This window comes from Enhydra lutris, unplaced genomic scaffold (assembly GCF_002288905.1).
Source record: "Enhydra lutris kenyoni isolate GAN:26980312 unplaced genomic scaffold, ASM228890v2 scaffoldscaffold95, whole genome shotgun sequence".
Lineage (NCBI taxonomy): Eukaryota > Metazoa > Chordata > Mammalia > Carnivora > Mustelidae > Enhydra > Enhydra lutris.
Genome location: NW_019154179.1, coordinates 2,393,060 through 2,416,252, shown reverse-complemented (window position 1 = coordinate 2,416,252; position 23,193 = coordinate 2,393,060). Strand labels below are relative to the sequence as shown.

The 23,193-nt window shown below is 40.4% G+C and overlaps 1 protein-coding gene across 4 annotated transcripts; it reads left to right on the top strand.

Moving 5' to 3' along the window:
- The first annotated feature begins 17,288 nt into the window (after window positions 1-17,288).
- On the top strand, window positions 17,289-22,718 carry LOC111139087 (cathepsin L1). 4 transcript variants are annotated; one of them, XM_022491226.1, is made up of 8 exons: window positions 17,289-17,349; window positions 18,508-18,644; window positions 18,940-19,062; window positions 19,160-19,306; window positions 19,672-19,896; window positions 20,576-20,741; window positions 21,430-21,547; window positions 22,322-22,718. In XM_022491226.1, the coding sequence occupies exons 2-8, from the start codon at window positions 18,519-18,521 to the stop codon at window positions 22,422-22,424; spliced, it is 1,008 nt and encodes a 335-aa protein (XP_022346934.1). In that variant the 5' UTR covers window positions 17,289-17,349; window positions 18,508-18,518; the 3' UTR covers window positions 22,425-22,718. The 4 variants fall into 4 exon arrangements, with proteins under 4 accessions (XP_022346934.1, XP_022346936.1, XP_022346933.1 ...); XM_022491228.1 differs by having other exon boundaries at window positions 17,290-17,473; XM_022491225.1 differs by having other exon boundaries at window positions 17,290-17,506.
- Window positions 22,719-23,193: the final 475 nt, after the last annotated feature.

The window sequence follows — 23,193 nt, the reverse complement described above, 5'->3', positions numbered from 1 at the left end:
AACAGACTCCCTTATGGGCAGGGAGATAAAAGATTTTAGAGTGCAAACACACTTAAGGATCATGCTTGTATCAGTAACATGCACACACCCTAAATGCCTCAACTTGTAATAGAGGTGATTTTGTTTCCTGTGGTTTCTTTTAACACATGGATTTTGTTTGTCCTGAGTTCTCTTGGCGGGTGGAATGACATTATAGTGTCCTCCATAGCAAAGGAAAATTCAGTGATTGGCCACTGCTTTGGCTCTGACTCACTGTCAAAAGTTGTAAAATTTCACAACTTTAGTAGTTATCTATTGTTACCTAACAAATTACCACAAACTTAGCGGCTAAAAACAAAATACATTCCTTATCTCACAGTTTTTATGGGGAAGGAGTCTAGACACAGCTTATCAGTTCCTCTCCTCTAGGGCCTCTCCCAAGGCTGTAATTCTGGCCTCTGACAGGCTTAGCCACTGAAGTCTTGACTAGGAAAGAATTCTCTGTCATACTCACATGGCTATTGGCAAATTTCAGTTCTGCAAGGGCTGAGGGACTCAGGGCTTCTGTTCCTGGTGACTGTTGCCCTGAGGCTGCCCTCAGCTGCCCACCATTTGGGTGTGTAAGATTTCTCAGTCCTGTGCAGTACTTGGAGAGAGCATGTGAGCAGATAGCACTAGAGTGCTTTATAGAGGTAATCAAGGGTAAGGAAGCACTGACTAATCTGAAACTGTCCACCTCAATGGAGCAAAATCAATACTGAGAGGGCAAATTCGCTATCTACTGAGATATACTTCTTTGCCTAAAATAGCTACTTTGCCTCAATTTTTTAATTATTGCTTATTTAGCCAACTGTTGGAAGTGGACTGTCCATCATTGTGAATGCAAATGAGTAAGGCCTTCCTATAACTGCAATTGTCTCCCAGCTAAGGACCAGTAGTTCTCATTTGTTTTAATTTCAAAGGAATACATTGGAAAAAAAGAAATGTAATACACCAAAATACAAAATAACATAAAAAGAACCTCCTAGTCCCCCCCAACGTTACTAGCAACAGTTTGCTACATATTCTCATAGACCAGTGTTTCTCAACCTCAGCACTTGTCACATTTTGGGCCAGTTAATTCTCTGTTGTAAGAGCTGTCCTATGAACTGTAAGGTATTTGATAGCATCCCTGGCCTCTACCTACCAGATGCCAGTAGTACCCTTCCCCAGTCGTGAAATTCAAAAACATTTGTAGACATTGCCAAATGTCCCCTGGGAGGAGAGTAGAGTACCACTGTTCTGAACTTTATCCACCTACCTACATCTGCATATCAAAATATACATACACCATTACCTTTTTTTTGCTTTTTAATAAAATCATATCACAAAGTGTTCTGAAGTGTGCTTTTTGCATTCAGTTATATTATAACCTTAACACCTTTCTATTAAACACAGATACATCTCATTCTTTTAAACATTTTTTGAGAGAGAGAGAGAGAGTGTGTGTATGTGTGTGTGTGCTGGGGGTAGGAAGCAGAGGGAGAGGGAGGGAGAGAATCTCAAGCAGACTCCATGTCCAGCACAGAGCCCAATGCAGGGCTCAAATCTCACAACCCTAAGACCATGACCTGAGCCAAAACCAAGAGTCAGACACTTAATGGACTGAACCACACAAGTGTCCCCTCATTCTTTTAAACTATCATATGTAACCATAATCAAATAACTCCTTACTGATAAATATTTAGGTTATTTGCAGGGTTTTTTGTTTTTATTTTTGTTTTGTTATTACAAACTATGCTACGATTAAAGTCCTTGAATACGTGAAATGTGTACCCTCTATACTTATGTGACTATTTTTGTAGGATAAAGTAGACTTGTAAAGGCAAACAGTATGTACATTTTTTTAAATTATAAACACCTCTAATTTTTTGGTGAAAAATTGAATCAATTTACCAGCAAATTTCCATTTCTCCATACTCTCACCAACCCTAAATATCATCAATCTTTTTACTCATGCAAAACTGAAAGGTTAAAAAATAGAAAGATAGCTAATTTTAATTTGCCTTTCTCTCATTATGAGAAAGTAAGCATCTTCTGGTATTTTTGTCTCCTTTCACTCATATTCAGAATAAGACAGGCCATGAAGTAGAATCTATAGTGGCAACAGGTTTTCCCCTTCTAATTCCTTTATTCAGAATGTTTTCATCAGAGGAGCAAAAGCAATGAGACATCAATGTCATGTAAGATTGAGCAGCAAACTAAAATGTTTTGGAGGACTCTGCAGGAAAATGTAAATAAAATGTAAAAAAAATGTAAATAAATTCTGAAAGGCAATCAGTATAAGTTGGTAAGGGCTTTGATAACTGAAGAGTGATGATGTTATTCACATTTATAAAAGTGTTAATGATTATGCAGATTGAATACCACTTGTCTATGAGTCAGATTTGGCCACAAATTTGCAACCCCTGATCTAAAATGATAGAATCTGATTATGTATTTCTAAAGAAATACATCTAAGTACTAGATTTTGGTTTCTGTAGGGAAAAAAAATCCCTTATGTTCAAAATTCTAATATTTAGTTAAATCTTTTTGTTTTAAATGTTAAGTTTAGGTTTTGACTTAATTTTGTTTAAAATTTAAGAAAAAAACTTAGTTTTTTAGAAAATACATGAAGAGTTTTGGGGGGGTTGTTTTGTTTTGTTTTGTTTTGTTTTTACTTCACCTATACCCATAAACAAAGATCAACTGAAAGTAATTATGAATTTGCCAGGAAGCAAGTAGTAGGAATTTGTTCCTTTGCTTTTAGTATTTATCTGTATTTATATAGATATATTCCAGTTAAAAGAATTCTTAAATCTTTTATTAAGTTGAACCACATGAAATTGCCATTTTAAAGGTCAGAAATAGTTGAGTGTCAGCAATCTCCTATATAAATCAAAAACTATTCTGTAAACTTCTCTGTGCCACACCAACTTATTTCAAAAGGCCCAGACCTTTCAACAGGAGAGTAGGAATAATACCATTGAAGTGATAATACTCATATGAATTAGTTTGTTTTTATTAGCTGATTCGAACTTCTTCCTTCCTGTTTTTGTTCATTTGATTGCCAACTCATAAGAGAGCCAGGTTTTAGTCATAGCCTGCAAAGGAAATAAGCCATATCTGCATACAATGTCAAAATCATTCAAAAGTTCTACTCTCTTCAGGGATGCCTAGGTGGTTCAGTCAGTTAAGCATTCAGCTGTTGATTTCAGCTCAGGTCATGATTCCAGGGTGTTGGGATCAAGCCTGCACCACACTCAGTGGGGAGTCTGCTTGAGGGTACTCTCCTCCCTCTGCTCTTCCTTCCCACTCATGCTCTCCCTTTTCCTCTCTCAAAAATAAATAAATCTTTAAAAAAATAATTTTTAAAAAGTTCTACTCTCTTCAAAAATGCCTTTTGGGCTCTGAGTGGAAATAATAACACTGACAGGCAAAATACGTTGTGTTGCTCTGAGGTATGAAACATTACCTGTTTGGTGACAACATTACATAACTGCTGTACCCAGCCTCTTCCACCAAATGATTCATTGGTTTCATGAAGTCATTTGTCAACATCATTATCTTGGTCACTACCAATTAGAATTTGTAGAGCATCCACACAGAGATGACACTGTACTTGGTGCTTGACAGAGTACAAGGAAGACAAAGAGTACAACTTATAAAGTAAACTATTGGAGTATGAAACATAACACAAACATACCTACAAGACCAAGCCTACCTGGATCATACATGGTGGAATAAACTCATTGAAACTGAGCTTCACAGTGATTATTTGTGTTGCATCAGAGGATGGAGCAGATGGTTTTTCCACATGAAAGATCCTGAGAAAGGTTCCCAGTTTCCCTGGGGATCACAAAATCAGACTAAAGTTTTGGGATGGCTTTTGCTGACCATTAATCTGAAGTCTCCAGGATCCTTTTACAACGCCCCTGGCCTGTGAGTTACCACCAAGTCTCTAAAGATTTGGAGAATTTGAAGATTCCAAAGAAGATTCAGTAGGGTAAGTCATGGGAATTTCAAAGAGTTCTATTAAAAAAAAAAAAAGAAAAAAAAAAAAAACCTGGAACAAAAACACATTTGAAATTATCAGAGGAGAACTGTTATACAAATGATTTTACTTACTAGCTTTAATTAGAGACTTGAGATGGGACTATTTTTTACCACTGTTATCATTCTAATTTCAAATTATTCCCTGCTGCATTCTATCTTCTTCCATTCTATCTTGTACTAGATAGAGGCAGAATTTAAAAACAACAACAACAACAACAACAACTGAACAAAAAAGTCCACTAGTGTCTGTCTGAGAAGCTCACTCAAAGCTTTCTAGGAAATTAAAGTAGGGTAGCCCCAGTTGACAAGCAGGTTGTGTGCCCTTAATGGGTGTCCAATGGGCTGTTTGGAATATAAGATGTATTTTCCCCAGGGACTGAGCTCTTGGTGGTCAGGCACTGAGACTGGTACAGGACAGCCCACTTACCAGGTGATGCACTGGAAGCAGTGTCACATGATATCACCTAATAGAACCTAACCTCCATGGGTTACAAGATCTCCCTGGGAAGCCAGGCACACATCCATCCAGTGCAGTTGATCAAGGCTTGCCCTTTGAGCTGACTTAGTGTGGGGCAGCAGGCGATATGGGCCTGGCACCCCAACTGACAGTGCAGCCTGTGAAAGGGGAGACACTGAGATGGCATCTGGTGGCCCCTGGGGCTGGAGTGACCTTGCCTCTCCCAGTAGTTTTCCCATCACCCTTTGTTTCTCCAGGCCCACAGACATGCACAGGGTTCCCTTTTCACTAAGGATTTGGAAGTGGTCACTTCAGAGAATACCTGGCCTGTGGAGGTTTCCTGAGTGTTTATGGCAAATAATGAGGCAGAATGAGATGAAGGTGACAGTTCCTCCCTCGCCCCTTGGTACCTCCTAGTGCACAGGTCAACAAGGAGGCTTAGCTACAGATTCGAGCAAATCTAGGCTTTGGCTATGAAGGGTCTCTGGTTCCAGGGCTGGGGGCACAGACTCAAAGACAATGAGTGGGGCCAGGCCTATACCTCTGCTGCTGGGAAACCACCCCCCACATGGGTGCCAAGGAACAGAGGTAGAAGCAGGTGTTCTTTCCTCTCCTTTCCCTCCCAAGGCCCCACCTTCTTATTGGGCACTATGAGAAACAGGCCAGCATGTGTAACTCCACAGCAAGCTGGCAGATGGAAAGGAGAAAGCACCTCCAGGGGACAGAGTGAGATAGAATGGCAACATGTATGGCCATCAGTTTCAAGTGGGCCATTTGGTAGAAGACACTCAAGCAGCTTTGGAAAAAATAAAGGCAACTTCCATATCATTCACTGACTTTAAAAATGTACTTCTATAAACTTATAATGAAAAGATCAATGACCCAATAGAAAATGGGCAAAGGACATAAACAGTCTATTTTAGAAAAAATACAAATAAGCAATATGAAATTATAAGAAAATGCACTAATAATCAAAGATCTGAATCTCAGAAGCGTTGTGCTAAGTGAAAGAACCCAGACACAAAAGAATACAGACTGTATGATCCATTTCTGTGAAATTCTAATAAAAGCAAAGCTATAGTGGCAGAAAGCAGAGATTGCCAAGTGCAGGGCTTGGGAGAGGGAATGGACGGCAAGGGGCAGGAAGGGAACTTTGTAAAGTGATGTGGTAGTGACACTACTGGATTCATTTGTTAAAACTTGTCTCCTTAAAATTGACAAACTTTATTGTTTGTAAATGATACCTAAAAGCTGACGATAAAATGATTTTAAAGCCTACTTGTGTAAAAAGCAAATATTTAAATAATTTTAGACTTTTTAGCCTAAAAAAGTCTTTAGAAACCATCTGGTGTAACTTCTTCCTTTTATGTCAAAGAAGTAAGGAAATGGAGGTCCACAGAGAGATAATATCACTTATTCAAAATTATATTGCCCGCTAGTGGTAGGACCACAACCCAGCACCCAGTCTTTTCAGATTTCTTTCTGTTCTGTCATCCTCCCCAGCACATTTAAACAGCAAATGTACCATGTCATCACACAACTCACAGGCATCATAAAATACTTTTCAGCTGCATGGTAGTTTTAATTCTTAACACACCCCCATGGTGTTCAACCAGAGAGGTAGAACCAGTAAAAGGTATATATAGTAAGAGATTTACTGTGAGGAATTAGTTCATGCAATTGTGGGACCAGCTAGGCAAGTCCAAAATCTGTAGGGCAGGCCATGAAGAGAAACCTGCTAGAACTCTCAAGCACAACTAAGCCTGTAGATGAGATTTCTTTTTACTCAAGAAGGATTCAGCTCTGCTCTTAAGATCTTTCAACTGATTGCCTATCACGCCCACCCAGGCTATCTGGGGTAATTTCCCTTATTTAAAGTCAACTGATCTGGACTTTTATCAGCACAGCCAACACCTAGATAAGTGTTCAATTGCATAACTAGGGATTATAGCCTACCCAGATTGGCACATAAAACTGACCATCACATCCATGTAATAAACATGATACTACCTCTTCCATTTTTCCACTAAGGAAATGGAAGCACAGAGTACTTAAATCATTTACCTAAGGGCACACAACCATCTAACACTTGGTTTTTCAATTGTAAAATGGTTACCAATTCTTACCTCACATGATTTTTGAGAGGAATAACTAAATTAAATCCATTCTAACTGTGTACATAAAGTCTCTGGCACATTGGGTTCTCAATGTTGTAAAACAGCAATCAGATCACATTTTGCTTATAAATGAAATGGTTTATAAATTCTGAGGAAATGGACATTTTCATATTCTATAGGTGGGAATATACATTGGAATAACTTTCTTCAGTAAGTAGTTCCATTTTCAGAAGTTAGTTTTATATAATATTTGCACACACTCATAAAAACATATGTATAAGGGGCACCTGGGTGGCTCAGTTGGTTAAGCATCTGCCTCTTGATTTCAGCTCAGGTCATGATCTCAGGGTTGTAAGATCAAGTTCCATGTCAGCTCTGTGCTGGGCATGGAGCCTGCTTGAGATTCTCTCTCCCTCTCCTTCTGTCCCTCCCCCATATCTACCTCTCTCTTTCTCTCTCTCTTCCTCTCTCTCTCTCTTTCCCTCTCTAAAAGAAAAAAAAAGATACACGTGCAAAAATACTCATTGCAGTAGTGTTTGTAAATGAAAAATAAATCTAAATGTTCATCGTTAAGAGAAAAGGAAAGTATTAAAGTCATTATGGTATGGGTGAATACTGGAATGCTCTATATACTGTCATGGAAAGATATCTATGCTATGGTAATAAGCCTAAAATAGAAGAGTTTATATTATTTGACGCTATTTATGATCTTAGACATTGTGCCAATTCCTTTGGTGGTGGGCTGGGGATGGATTTCATGCCAATTCTGCTAAGATGAATATTTTGCCTCCTGAGAAAAACTCTAAGGTAGTGATGTTTTGGTTAAAACTTCAAAGTTAGCTCCACATGCCTCCACCTGTTCTCTCAGATTGGAATACCAATCCTTGTTTTCTCTGTGAATGCAGGAGGACCTGCAAAGGTTAATAATGAGGTCACCACAGGAACACTTTGGGCAGAGAGGTAGATAGGCTCAATGGCACAATGAGGTGACTCCTTGAAAATAGAGGCCAGACACCAGATCTCAACAGAATGAGCTAGAGCTGAACCAGGTGACTGATAACAGGTCCTAGAGTTTGGGCAGAAATACCCAAATCCACCAGGCACATTTGATCTATGATGAATACGATGCAGCCTTGGTTGGAATGTCTTTTATTTCATGTCGTTCAGGACTTCTGCTTTTCTTGATGAAATCTGGAGAAGAGGCTGCTGTAGTGTCTCAGCTCCCCCTGTCAGGGGGATGGGATGCTACATGGAAACCTCACTATAAAATGACAAACTGCCAAGATTTCCAGGTCAATGGCAAATAAAGAAAGTGCAAGTCTAAAGGTATTATCCAAAGGTAATTAATTGATTCTTACCTACTGCTTCATTGGATGTAAGCTTCCCCAGTGCAGGGAGTGCATCAGTGGTTGCTCCTCTTTGATTCCTCAGCACAGGACCTGACATAAAGGGACTCAGTAAGGATTCATAGAATGAATGCATGGCAAGACATCATTTCCTGAATTCAGCTGATGAGGTAGCAGAAGGCAAGCTGAGAACAAAGCTCAAGCTGACACCCCACAACACCCTCCCCCACTCCCAGGTGGGATATGTGTGACATTCCTCATGAACCCCTGGCTGCCCTAAAGCTATGGGAAGGAGAAACAAATGGTTAACTTTATAGAGATTATAGTCTTGTAGGGCTTGAATCTCTCTCAGTGTTCAAATGTCTTAGTGATTTATAAGAAAAAAAGCATTTTCATCAATAATCTAACTTCCCAAAGGAAATGTAGATAAAATTAAATGTCCTTTTAATCTGCAGCCCACTGACAAATACTTGAGGCAGTCCAAGTATAATGGTCCTCCAGAAAGCGCCCAACTGGGTTTTTTTTAAAGATTTTATTTATTTATTTGTTTGAGAGAGAGAGAGTACACACGCACAGCAGAGGGAAAAGCAGACTCCCCACTGAGGAAGGAGTCCAATGTGGGTCTCAATCCCAGGACTCTGAAATCATGACCTGAGCCAAAGGCAGAGGCTTAAGTGACTGAGCCACCATGTATCCTCCCAACTGTCTTAATGTTAATATGCTTTGCCTTAGGGAAAAACAACCTTAACCTGACTAGGCTCCAGTGTATTGTAGGTCCATTTTAGCATATGAAAGTTCTTTGGAAAACTTTCCTTTTCCTTATCTCCCCCAACTCCCAAGTATATAATCAGTCACCCCTCACAAACCCCTTTGGCATAGCAGCTTTCTGTCCAAGGTCCTGTCCCCGTGCCTTAATAAGACGACCATTTTGCACCAAAGGTGTCTCAAGAGTTTTTTGGTTGTCAGCTCTCAACCGCACCCCACCAAGCCTCACCTACATTCCAATACTACATCACAGACATTGTACTGTCATTATCCTGAGCCTCTGCCCTTCCCTAACGCCTTATACAGAGTCCCCAGAAGGAACAGAGTGCAGGTCATTTGCAAAGGAAGAAATGGAGAGGACACCCAGTCCCACACACCTGGCTAGAGAGCTGATGGTAAGGGCAAGGGCCAGTCTTTCATGCCAGTCTTGGCTCAGGCCTGGAGCTCTCAGCCAGGGCTGTGAAAATTAAGCTAAACACCTCAAGACCCTTGTCTTATACCTACCACTTTTCCTCAAATGGAATGGAAGCATATTTTACAATTCTATCACTGTTCTTAGAGGATTTCAAATGCATTCATCAGTCCAAGTGAATCCCTAAAAGGGAGAGCTTCCTAAGACAATAAGGTAAAAAATTTAAAGAAATCTGGCAGAGGACCATCTGCAATGGGAAGAATGAAAGCTCCCATGGTTTTATGGTTATTGAGAACTTTCCCCTGAATCAAGTTACACACTCCTTTAATGCCTTACAGTAGGATTCTAGATATGTAAGAATGGTCAAAGCCATAAGCATGGTCAGTACACACTTATCTCAATGACAACAATTTTTGCTGCAATGTTAGTGTGCCTTTGGGTTGAATTATTTTGCAATAATTCATTGTGCCATTGAGTCTAGCTACCTCTCTGCCCAAAGTGTTCCTGTGGTGACCTCATTATTAACCTCTGCAGGTCCTCATGTGTTCACAGAGAAAACAAGGATTGGTATTCCAATCTGAGAGAACAGGTGGAGGCATGTGGTGCAAACTTTTGTATATTTCTCAATAATTTTTGGTTGAATTTTCAAGGGACAAATTCTATAAATGGCTGCATATAACATTCATGTTATCTCGTTTTATTTTTAATACAACCTTATGAGGTCATTAGTATTACCCACATTTTATAATGTGTGAAACCAGGGCTTAGAGAAAGTAAATTATTTGTGCAAAGTTTATGCCTACTGAAGATGAGATTGGAGTTATCTACATTCCAAAGACAGAGCAATCAGGTGGTAAATTGGGTTCACAAGTACTGAAAATTGTTGTTTATTGGTCTGTCATTTTTCCATTGACTGTTTTAATGCAGATATGGTTGTAACATTGAAAGATTTTAAAATAGAAGCTTTGTGATGTTCTGTAATTTTAGTATTCAAAGTTTAGTATTTACAGCAGACATCCTTATTTATCAGCTCTCTCTTCTACCTATCTACCAAAATAATAAACAAACAAAAAATCATTAATGGTTTTTCATCACTTCTTCAATCCAAAAAGGTAAAACAGAAAAGAAACACAGATAAGTCCCCAATTTTTTCCCTTTCACAAATTAGGCAAAACTTCCAAATCATCTGTTTTTATTTATTTATTTTTAAAGATTTTATTTATTTATTTATTTATTTGTCAGAGAAAGAGAAAGCACAATCAGGGGGAGAAGCAGGCTTCCCACTGAGTCGATGTGGGACTTGATCCCAGGACCCCAATATCATGACTGCAGCTGAAGGCAGATGCCCAACCGAGCCACCCAGTGTCCCTAAGTCATCTGTTTTTAGATGGCAAACTCCCATTGTGCTTACAGAAAGCTTTCTTCATTGTGCTCAGCAGGGCGAAATACAACAATATTACACCAAATGACTTAATTATGGTAGTATTCTTGGAAATCGCTGGATTAAACACTTGATTAATATGAGTCCTATCTCAATGCTCATTTTTACCATTTCTCTCATGCACCTCCAACTATTTCTTTTTCTCCTCGATGAACCACTAGGGTTCACCATGAAGTGGAACAGCAGAAAAGGGTCTCCACTCCCTGGGATCAGGAAAGCAATAGTAGCCACTTGGTTTACCATCCCAAGAGGCCACTCACAGGGACTATTTGCACTGCCCTGGTGAACTCCAGCAGAGTTATAGAATCCACAAGCACCCTAAGGATTGGGGTGTTCAGGATTTAAGAGACACTTAATGGCTAGTTTCTGTGTTAGGGATCTCTAAGCTGCCTGTGGCATTTCTAAGCATCTCAAGGACAGTGAGAAAGATCTAGGATTTCTGAATCCTGGGAGCCAGAGAAGTTTCCCAAGTATACCTGAGACCCACTGAGCTCTGGGCCAAGTGCAGGGTCTTCATGGGGCTTAATCAAATTGGCAATGATTCCTCTCTTGGCCCAATAATTGCCATTTTGCAGTGATATTTACATTTGCAGTGATATCTATCACATTCTGGGGAACCTCAGTACTATAAAACAAAGTCTTTGTCCCTCAAGACACTTTAGTTGGGGAGACAAGACATGTAACTTAGTTTTGCTTGTCGTCCTAATACAATTAAAACACTTTTCTCATGTCATTCAAATGATTTTTTACTTCCATTTCCCTCTTTGAATTTAAGGGAAAACTCTTCTTTACTACTTCCCAAATTCTTTCTATTAAATTCCACTTACTTTCCACAGAGTCATGCAAACCATCACTGAATACCATCAGTGAGCATTGCATGTCAATTAACTTCTACATTGAGCTCATGGAAATTTATAAACTGGGAAAGTGTTTGCAGGGGGTAGGGCACTATGCAGAGGGATGTATAGATTTAGAAGACACACATGCCATTTCCACAGTGTAGATGCTAATTAGCTTTGGAATTGCCACCTTGTGTGATCTTCCTCCCTGGATGAGAAACCTGGGATGATAGGAACAAAACACTCAGGCAAGACAACCAGACTCCAAGCCTTACTAATTCAGTGTGTAGTGTGGAGACACACTGGGGGGAGCTGGTCATTTTGCAATGTGCCTGATTTATCCTCCTAGAACAAAAGAACATCATCTGGGCATAGGATTCTGCTAATAATAAAATGTATTTAAAAGAAGTAGTTGTTGGGGCCCATGAGTGGCTCAGTGGGTTAAAGCCTATGCTTCGGCTCAGGTCATGATCTCAGGGTCCTGAGATGGAGCCCCGCATAGGGCTCTCTGCTCAGCAGGGAGCCTGCTCCCGCCCCCCGGGCCCTCCCCACCGCCTGCTTCTCTGCGTACTGTACTTATGATCTCTGTCTGTCAAATAAATAAATAAACTAAAATCTTTTTTAAAAAGTAGTTGTTTCTTCCTTGGATCAGAACTGGCTATTCTATACTGAACTCTTACATGCTATTTCATCAGACCATTCATGAAGACCAGTGATCTTGAAGAAAATTCAGATTCTTTATGTTTTTTAAGATTGCATTTATTTATTTGAGAGAGAGAGAGCGTGCATGCGCATGAGCAGGGTGAAGGGCAGAGGGAGAAGCAGAGTCCCCACTGAGCAGACAGCCTGATGTGGGACTCCATTCCTGGACTTCATGATCATGACCTGAGCTGATGACAAAGGCTTACCCAACTGAGCCACCCAGGCACCCCGGATTCCTTATTCACAGGGTGAGTTAGTTCTCAATAATAAAAGCTCGGTTCTTCGGGGGACGCTATGGGTTTGAAGATAAAGTTTTAGACATACTCAAGACTGCAGTTACAGGTCTGCTTTGAGGACAATGAAACCAAGATAAGAAGGCAGCAACTACTGGGTGGTGGGTGGTGGAGAGCAACAGGCAAGGGCAGAGAGGGAACACAGGACAAAAGAGAAAACAAAGGTAAACTACCAGCGTGGTGTCAGTAACTCAGCAAAATTACCAAAGCTTCTATTTAAAATATTTCCCTGGTTTTGGTTTTGAAGGAATTATATAGCAAACTGGGGATGTTTGATTGCACAGGTTTATTTCCTTTTCATGGTCTCAAATTTTTTAAGAAGAATGCTTTTTGTCGATGTGTGTTTCTAGAATTAGCAAATGAGTGAACCTCACTTTTTTAATACCTGAGCTTCTAAAAACTATTAAGCACTGAAGCACTATCAGAGACAGGCTTAAAATCTGACAATGAATTGATCACAGCTAAGGTAACAGAGCTTTTGTTTTTGAGAAGTGATTAAGCAAGGAAACACCCAGGAGGCACAGGACAAAACATCTTCCTGGAAGCTGGTGGGGCAGGAATATGTGGAGGCCCAGCCCAGTGAGGGCAGCAATGCCTTCTGCATGGCTCACCTATCTTCCTCTCCTTTCAGCCTGATGCCAGGTAAACCTACACTGAAGTCCAAGTGGAGAGCCTGGCCCTAGGGAGCTTTGACACTTTATCTCACCATGGCCTCTATGCTTACTTTCCACTTCTCCTGCTGCCCCCTGGCACCCAGAACCCAGTTTGCCAAGTAAGTGATGGGGGCTAGGGCTGAGGGAAGAGGGCAAAGTCCCCTAAAGCCAGCTTCCTTTCCTTTTCTAAACTCTGCTGTCCTAAAGTACATTTAAGTCCTTTCTTCACTCTAGAGAAGAACCTGAATCACCTTTGATTTTTGTATACCCCATGCTGTGACCATCTATAAAATGGGGTATGTGATCATCTATAAAATGGGGTATACAATAGCACCCCTGTCCTAGGGCAGTGATTCTCAAAGTGGGTCCTCTGACCAGTAGAACCAGCATTGCTTGGGAATTTGTTAGAGAAGCAAATTCTCAAACCCCTGCCAGACCCACTGTATCAGAAACTGATTCAGAAACTGACAGAGGTCAGCAATCAGTTTTCCCAAGCCCCCAGGGAATTCAGATGCTCACTCAAGTTTGAGAACCACTGCCATAGAGTTGTTGTGAAGAATAAATGACCGAGCAGCTAAAACATGCTCAGAACGGCGCCGGGCACCCAGTGTTACTTAGCTGTTGCTATCTTCATTTGGTCGATATCATCATTATCATCCTCACAATTATCATCATTGCAGTTATCTTTTCTAATAATACTTTAGTTTCCAGGAGTAATCGGTACTCTCCTATGGAGATGCTCTTCCTGTGGAATAAACCCCTGGCACATTATGTGCAAGCTGACTCTTAGTAGCACAAATGATATTACCATAGGAAGGGGATCTTACCATAATGATTCAGGGTATCATGGGGGGAAAATTTAAGAACCTACATTTGTAAGGAGAGACTTTATTAACAGGAACAGTTGCCATAGGGAGATGCTCAATGCCCAAACCAGAAATGTCTTCAGGAAGGGATGAGTGAACAATGCTTTCACATGCAGAGATCCTGGAATAGATGGCTGTGGAAAGAGTAAGGGGACTGGGGAGGAATAGGTAATAAAAGCGTCTGTGTGGGAGTCTTGAAACTTAGAAAACTGTGTCAAACATTGCACTAACAGGAGAGTCAAGGCAGGAAATGTCTGTAGTAAGAGACATGAGCAAATGTACAGAGTTCATCAAATGTACAGAGTACAGAAGTTCACACAGTTTAGAGCATAGCTGTCCTAGTCAAGTCAGTCTATATTAAACACAAAGTTGATCAGCCTTGTCAAGAAACTAGTTTTTATTTATGTCATGTTGCAGTTGACTAAATAACGGCCCCCAAAGATATCAGATCTTAATCCTTGGAACCTGTAAATGGTACTTTACCATGGCAAAGATTTTGCAAATGTGATTAAGGATTTTGAGAGGGAAAGATATCCTGGATTACCTGGATAGGCTGTAAATGCAATCACAAGGGTTCTTATAAGAGGGAGGTAGAGGGAAATTTGACAGAGACAAAAGAGGAGAAGCCAATGTGACAACAGAGGCAGAGATGGGGTGATGTGCCAAAGGCCAAGGAGTGGCTAAAGCCACCAGAAGTTGGAAAAGAACAGGTTCTGCCCTAGAGCTCCAGGGGGAGCACAGTCCTGTAACAACTGATTTGCAAGTTAAGTGATGCGACTTTGTACTTCTGCCCTCCATAACTGTGAGAGTACAAATTCCTGTTGTTTTCAGCCACCAGCTTTATGGAAATGTGTTATAGCAGCCATTAGAAACTGATACATCTTGTTTCATGAAACGACTGGGTTTTTTTTTCAGATTTAAGGAAGAGATCCTCTGGCAACCAAAGGAGAATTTGTGGATTATCTTCTTGGTGGTGGGGAAAATCCCACAAGGTCAGCTCTTTTGTTTCCTACTATATCAAGATACTTTGCCGTAATCTCATTTAAATGATATTGGTCATAGCTGAGCTCATATGCTGTAAAATCAAGATTATTGTAGTTAATCTCAGATTTTAAAATGGAAAGGCTGAGCTTCAGTGAAGCTGTTAGTGAAGTTACATGTAGAATGTGTCAGGAGAGGACAATGAGCACAAAGTAAAAGTTTAACTAATTCTTGTTAATTGATTTACTTAAGGAATTGCTATTTAACTGTATAGGAAAAACAAGGTTACAGAAGCTCAAAAAAATTATTTCATAAGTGGCTTCATATGAACATCTATCATAAACAGGCTCTTTTTCATGAAATTATAAATTATAATAAATCATTCTAAAATGGACAGTTGTCTGGACAATGTTTTTAAGAATAAGTCTTGGCTCATTGAATTTAAACAAATTGGAGCAGTTGTTATTTTGGGGAGAGGTGTTAAGTGGCCCCAGGGTCTTGAATAACATTAAGTTGGATTGTTTAAAATTTCCGGAGATAAAGTAAAAAATTACATCCTGTTTTACTGGTGAGCCAAAGAAATCTAGACATGCACATGAGAATATATTTTCACAAAGACAGCATTTTAAATAGGAATTGGGAAATTCTAACAACTAAATTTTATCAAAGGCAGAGAGAGCTAAGTCTTGGTCGCTTGACTAAAATATGACTATTTTAATATTAGCACCCATATAAGTTGTTTTGCAAAGGAATAGCAACAGAATAAGAAGAAAAGGAACACAATGGTTAGTAATACACATTTCTGTAATGCATTATTTAACATATTATGTATAAGTATATGTTATGAGTTGGAGCAATAATATCTTCCACTCTCTTGCTTAAATGGCTTTCTCCTATAATTCTCCTGAATTTAGATATTTCTTGATTTAATTTTAGGTTTTGAGCTTAACTGCAATAGAGGCCATTTCACCCTCCATTGATTTTGTATCACATTCCAGCAAGCAAAGATGATGCCATTCTTTGGAGCAGCACCTGCCAGGCAGCCTTCCGCCAGACTATTGCCTAAAGTGCAGGCATTCACAGGGTAGCAGGTTTTTCCACCCTGTGCAACCTTAAAGAGCTGTGACCCCAGGGCAACTGTAAAACCCACACGTGCTAGAATAATTTAGATTTCTTGTGATTGACTGCGTTAACAAACAATGGCCAGACTTTACATGACAAAGAACGCTGACCCACAAAAGAAACCTCTCAGGCAACTGTCTCCAAACAATCAGGACTTGCTGAATGTCTATCAGCTTCTCTTTACCTCCTCTTCCAAAGCAGGACAAACCAGAGAAATCCAAATATTCTCCCCAAACCAATCACATAAATGAGATTCCATTTCTAGTTATTTCTCCTCCAGCTTCCCCATGACAACAGCCTCTTACAGAAGCCTCTCTCTTTTTTCATAATTAAAGTTTTCTTCCTCAGGCTGTTTTTGAATGGCCTCCTTTTTGTATTATGTGGGTGGTCTTCATTCATTTCCACATGTATTGACCATCATGATTACCTTTTTTTTTTTTTTTTCTTTAAGGATAAAACAAAAAACCAAAGGCCAGCCATATGCAATACACTTTTGTAACCACCTGAGAACTTTGGGCCCATAGCTGTGTGTGAGGTGGAAAGGACTCTACTTTTAAAGGACATAAAATGAAATTTGTAGTTATTGTTGACTTTTAAAAATATTTGTCTGATTTTGCTTCTACAAAGACTTAATTTAATTTTAACTAAATACAAATTGGCATGCACTATGACTCCATTTCTGTAAAAAGAAAAACATATATATAAAGATATGCTTAGAAAAGAGGAAGGAGAGGATGGGGTGTTCATTTTCTAAAACATACTTTCTACAATGAGTGTTTCTTATGCAATTAAAAAAAGAAAATTTTAGAAACATTTCTGAATTAATTTCCTTAAATCTCTATATACAGTTGACCCTCGAACAACACAGGTTTGAAATGTGGAATTCAGTTACATCCATACTAGAATACTGTAACTGTATTTTTTCTTCATTACGATTTTTTGTAACATTTTCTTTTTTCTAGCTTACTATAAGAATACAATATATAATACATACAACGTACAATGTATGCTGCCCTCCTCCGCAAAATCCCCATGCCCACCAAAGCAGGTCCCAGCTGCCCTGGGACAAGTTGAGACCCAGCCGCGTCACGCGCTGGGAGTCCCACGCATGGAGGCCCTGCCCCACAGGCCGGCGCAGCCAATCGCCGCGGGGGCAGGCGGTAAGGGCGGGGCCGAGCGGACAGAAATCCAGAGACCTTAAAGGCTGAGTCAGGAGCAACTGCGTCAGAATCCCAAGCCTCGGCTATCTGGAAGGACTGCGTGCGTCTGTGAAGTGCGCCTGCGCAGCTGTGGACGCCGTAGGTCAGCGTCTCAGTGTGGGGACCCACCGCGTCGGGGACAGGGACTAAAGGAGAGGTGTCCACCCCGGGGCTCGGGCGAGGGGCGGGTGCGATCCGCGTAAATAAGAGTATCTGCGTCCCTGGAGGTGAGGCGGCTGAGTCGACGCTGCTTGGATCCTGTAAGCCTTGTGGTGGGAAGTCGGGGGAGGACGGTTTAGGGAACGCAGGGAGGCGCGGAGACCACTAGGAGGCCCTGGGCTGTGCAGGAATCGGTCCGCCTCTGGGCCGTGGCGGGCACAGGTCCGATAGCTGGGCCGCGGCGGGACCCGGCCTGGCTAAGGATTTACATAGTAGCCTGACTTACGCACTGGCTTCGAGGCCCGGCACTCCTTGCACGGCCGTGCATCGACATCCTCTGGAAGCTGAGAGCGACAAGCGGGATGGAGAGCCCCCGGCCTGGCCCCGCCTGCCGCGCGGCTCTTGGCCTCGCCCGGGACCGTGCTCTGAGCCCTGGCAGAGCCTTGGCCAGGTCGGGGTCGGGAACTGGGGGCTTGGGACTCCTTTGTGCCTCACGACCACGTCCTCGATTTGGGGGAGTGAATGGGAGGGTTGGCGGCAGAGGCCAAATGTGGGGACTCCGCGCTCCTGCCCAACTTATTGGGAAGGCCTTTCAGAAAGTTTTCAGTGCAAGAACCGGCGGTTCGAAGATCTGTCTCACGACGTGCTGTGCATTAGTGTAAAAGAAAAGTGTGAGGTGGCTACCTAAGTCTTGGGGGTTCCCTGCCCTTACTTGCGATCAGGTGTCCTGATAAATAAGATTTCCTGGGTCACCTCGGTATTTACAGTAAATAACTTGGACCAACAGTTTCTTAGATTTCTAAGATTCTGAGACCCCTATCAAAATCTAAATTGTCACTGCGCTGTTACAATGAAGTCAGTTTCAATTCCTACAGCACTTGTCAGCCTGTTTTTCAGTTGATGGCTGAATCATACCTTTACCTCCACTGTTTTAAGTCCTTGGCCTGTTTTTCTCCACCCACATCCATAGCCTTCTTCACAGACCTGTAAATATTTGGGAAGATGATTTAAGCGTTTTTACTCCACAGCATCTCAGGACAAAATAGGATGGCTTTTTTAAAAGGATCCATTCATTGAATGTTCATTTCATTCTCTTTACTAGGTTTTTGAAACATGAATCCTTCACTCTTCCTGACTGCCCTTTGCTTGGGAATAGCCTCAGCAGCTCCAGAACTCTACCAAAGCTTAGATTCACAGTGGTACCAGTGGAAGGCAACGCACAGGAGATTATATGGCATGGTTGGTAACATGAAACTGTCCAGAGGGACCATGAGAGAAAGGCCCTCCTTGCTGGGCGTTTATAGGTAGAGAGTAGCATCCAGAGATCAGCTTTTACCAAGGCAGTAACTTAATGGCACCCATTATTGAGTATAATATGGGCATAATTCCTGTTGTATGGTTGTTGAACAGCTCCAGCAGAAATATAAAGCCATCCCCGGCTATGGTTTTTCTCCCGATGTGTCTGCAAATCCATTTGGGGAGGATGGGCTTGGTTTTAAGTAGAAATAAAGGTATGTTACATATTTGCCTCTAGAAAGAAGAAGGTTGGAGGAGAGCAGTGTGGGAGAAGAATATGAAAATGATTGAACTGCATAATCGGGAATACAGCCAAGGGAAACATGGCTTCACGATGGCAATGAATTCCTTTGGTGACATGGTGAGTGTAGGTTGGATTGCTGAACTTTTTGTGCTTCTTCTCTGTACTTTAGCAGAATAACCTCATTTTTTCAACATTTTACTTACTTTTCCTTAAGACCAATGAAGAATTCAGGCAGGTGATGAATGGCTTTCGAAACCAGAAACACAGGAAAGGGAAAGTGTTCCAAGAACCTCTCTTTGCTGTGATCCCCAAATCTGTGGATTGGACTCAGAAAGGCTATGTAACTCCTGTGAAGAATCAGGTATGATAATATTAGGTCTCCTTCTAAGAGTAAAGCCAAAAGGAATTAGTGTCCTAGCTTTGGCAGACTGGAGTGACATCAGTTTACTTTTTTTTTTTTTTTTTTTAAAGATTTTATTTATTTATTTGACAGAGAGAGATCACAAGCAGGCAGAGAGGCAGGCATAGAGAGAGGAGGAAGCAGGCTCCCTGCCGAGCAGAGAGCCCGATGTGGGACTCGATCCCAGGACCCTGAGATCATGACCTGAGCCGAAGGCAGCGGCTTAACCCACTGAGCCACCCAGGCGCCCCTACTTTTTTGTTTTAAGAATATTTAGGTATATGGGCTATTGTTGTCTTGTAAACTGGTAACTTTTTTATTTTCAGGGTCAGTGTGGTTCTTGTTGGGCTTTTAGTGCAACTGGTGCTCTTGAAGGACAGATGTTCCGGAAAACTGGTAAACTTGTGTCACTGAGTGAACAGAACCTGGTGGACTGCTCTCGGTCTCAAGGCAATCAGGGCTGCAGTGGTGGCCTGATGGATTTTGCCTTCCAGTATGTTAAGGACAACGGAGGCCTGGACTCAGAGGAATCCTATCCGTATCTTGCAAGGGTAAATGGAGTTCCTTATCTTGTTATTCCAGCCCTCCTCTTGAAAGTTGTATTGAACATTTTCAAAGATAACAGGCACTTTATTCAGCATTCACATTTTAGACGTAAACTGACAGAAAACGGCCACTATAAATTATCAGCTTTTGCACAGGTTCTCTGAATAGATGGTTAGTGTATAGCTCTTCTTATTTCTGTGTAACTTGGAGACTTTATATACCATTCTGGACATAATCTCCATAGTGTAAGATTTCTTATGGACAGGTAGACTTGGGTTTCACTGAAAAAAAACATACTGCCGATTTTCACTTTCAAATCAGCCAGTACTATTTTGCTGTTGACTTACAACAGAGTTGACTTGGAAATCATTAAGCCGCAAACTATGGGACCAGGAAGGGAAATAAACCATAAAAGACTCTTAATCTCAGGAAACAGAGGGTTGCTGGGGGGTGGAAGGCAAGGGATAGGGTGGCTGACTTACAGACATTGGGGAGGGTATGTGCTATGGTGAGTGCAGTAAATTGTGTAAGATGATACACAGACCTGTACTCCTGAAGCAAATAGTACATTATATGTTAATGACATTTAAAAAAAAAACCAACTGCAGACTGCTGAGTCCTGAGGTCCTAGAACTCATGATCAGCTCCTAGTGATCAAGTTTCTTTCCCCTTTACCTTTAAAAGGACACAGAGAGCTGTAACTACAAGCCCGAGTGTTCTGTTGCCAATGACACTGGCTTCGTGGACATCCCTCAACGAGAGAGGGCCCTTATGAAGGCAGTGGCAACTGTAGGACCCATCTCTGTTGCTATTGACGCAGGCCATCCGTCGTTCCAGTTCTATAAATCAGGTAGGTGTTGATATTTTTACTGTAGAAATTTAGGCAGGCAAAATTGGAAAACACCGCAGTTGACTTTTTGGTTTGGAGTCCTGCTTTCCAAGACTGTAGGATTTTGAGTGTGCGTTTAATAATAGTGATGTTCCCATTTGACATACTTTAGGCATTTTCTCAGGACAGACTCCTCTTAAATATTTTTAAATGTATGTATGTATGGAATAAATATAAATGTATGGAATTATGTAATTCCGTAAATACAAATAATTGACATAACTACTGCCCAATTGTTGGACCTTTTTTCAAAAAAGTGTTTACTTAGAACTGTAAAGAACCCTGTGGCTCAAGTGTTAACTTTGTCCTGTGCTACTTCCTTTTAGGAATAGAAAGGATTATGATAAATAGGAGTGGCTAAATCACCTTAGCCTTGGTAACTAGATCTTACCTTTAGAAATCTTCGTATTTTTTCAAGTAGAAAATATCTTGGATTTAGTTTAATTTTGATTCCTAGTGAGTTGAGTTTGACTTCTCCTTTTTTATGAGCCATAACAATTTTTTGGTAAATATTTAAGCATGAGTTTGGGAATTTGTTTATAACATTTAATTGAATTTTGAGATGTCTTTCTTAACTGGTAGATAGGGTGAGTTACTGTCATGTGTCACTTGGAGCTTCTTACCCTGACATTGAATTTTATTCTCCTAGGCATTTATTTTGATCCAGATTGCAGCAGCAAAGACCTGGATCATGGTGTACTGGTGGTTGGCTATGGCTTTGAAGGAACAGATTCAAATAACAATAAATTTTGGATTGTCAAGAACAGGTATAAAACTCCAAATGTTATATATATTAAATTGAAAAGGACATGCTTGTTTGGAATCAGTATTTGATTTCAAGTCCAAAAAAGTTCAACTTCGAAATCCCAGAAGTCTTTCCCCCACTTAAGAGTGAACATGCTGATATTTTTATAGAAGTAAAACGTGCTGATGTTTGATTACAAGATTCTGTAGCACGAGTGTTGGAATTACAATGTATTTGTAACATTACATTTCTAAATTCTAAATTTTTTTTTTTTATTCATAAATAAATCGGGCCCCAAGAGTTTCAGATAAAGTATGTTGCACCTATAGAGTTAAGGGCTGGTTTCCTTTTTCTGTGTCCAGTTTTTCAGCAAGATACACTGAGCACAAATAACTGCTGACTCTTTAAGTTGGAAAGATTTCCCAAGAGTCCAGTGGGCTCTGTGCATCCTTCCTATTATCATTTGGGGTCCTGCCATTTTATGCTACTTTCCAACTCTCCAAGGCTTTGAGGGTTGTCAGGATCAGTTTTTGCCACTAAAATTCTTTAACTGAGATGAGGTATAAGATAGCGTGTAGAAATAGACTGGTATGTTGGAATTGTACCTCTGCCTCAGTTTCCTATCTTTAAATGTTAAGGATTCATGGGAATTAGCATGCTTACTACTGTATGTAACAGGAATTAGAATAGTGCCTGGTAAGTGGAAAGTCCTATTTTAATTATTAACTATTATTATTAATGAAGTTAATGTGTACTTGATTCTTTGAATAAAACAGAAAATATGCTCTTCTTTCAGTTGGGGTCCAGAATGGGGCTGTAATGGCTACGTAAAAATGGCCAAAGACCAGAACAACCACTGTGGAATTGCCACAGCAGCCAGCTATCCCACTGTGAGCTGATGGACCGGGAGATTTAGAGGACTTGAAGACAGCGTATCTGGGGGAATTTTATCTTAAAACTGACCAAACCCTTATTGTATAAGATAAGACACTTGAATCGTTGAGGATCCAAGTTGTGATTTGAATTCTGTGACATTTTTATAAGGGTAAAACATTACCACTACTTTAATTACTGTTATAAATAGCTTTATAATGTTGAAGTTTCATTACTTAATTCTAAAACTTTTGAATTTTCATTTTTTCAAAGAATATATAAAACTTTACCTTTTAAAATAAAATTTAATTCAGTATGTAGAGGTGGAACTTCTCAGTTTTCCATTTACTTTTTGTGTAGTTGGGAAATAGAACTGGGTTATAAAGACATATCTGAATATGTTGTGGTACATTAGGAGGACACTGGGTGGCCCTCAGGATCTTAAAAACACGCAGATTTTGTGTCAGCTGCCCATTGGCTCTGTTGACCCAATCCTTGAATCTGGCAAAATAACGACAGTCTGGAAGGACAAAGGTAAATTGTTTCAATAAAGTTTTAATAGTTTAACAATTCACGCTTTAGAATAGTGAATAGATATGCAGAATCTTAGGTTTTAGATATTAGAAAAGGAAACCAACTTGATTCAAGATGTTTAAAACCTAATAAGGTTATGGGATAAAAAAAAGTCTCAGAGCCAGTTACTGAAGCAATCTCTTTAAATTGGTGGTGAAGACCATGTTACTAGTCCACAGATGAATGAGGATAGATTCTGGATTACCAAATCTGTTTTGTCTT

Bases quoted from the DNA above. Each gene is read 5' to 3' on its own strand.
- LOC111139087 (XM_022491226.1), top strand. From the start codon at position 18,519: ATGAATCCTTCACTCTTCCTGACTGCCCTTTGCTTGGGAATAGCCTCA. The intron at 19,063-19,159 runs GTGAGTGTAGGT...CTTTTCCTTAAG, and splicing joins TGAATTCCTTTGGTGACATG to ACCAATGAAGAATTCAGGCA. The intron at 19,897-20,575 runs GTAAATGGAGTT...TACCTTTAAAAG, and splicing joins CCTATCCGTATCTTGCAAGG to GACACAGAGAGCTGTAACTA.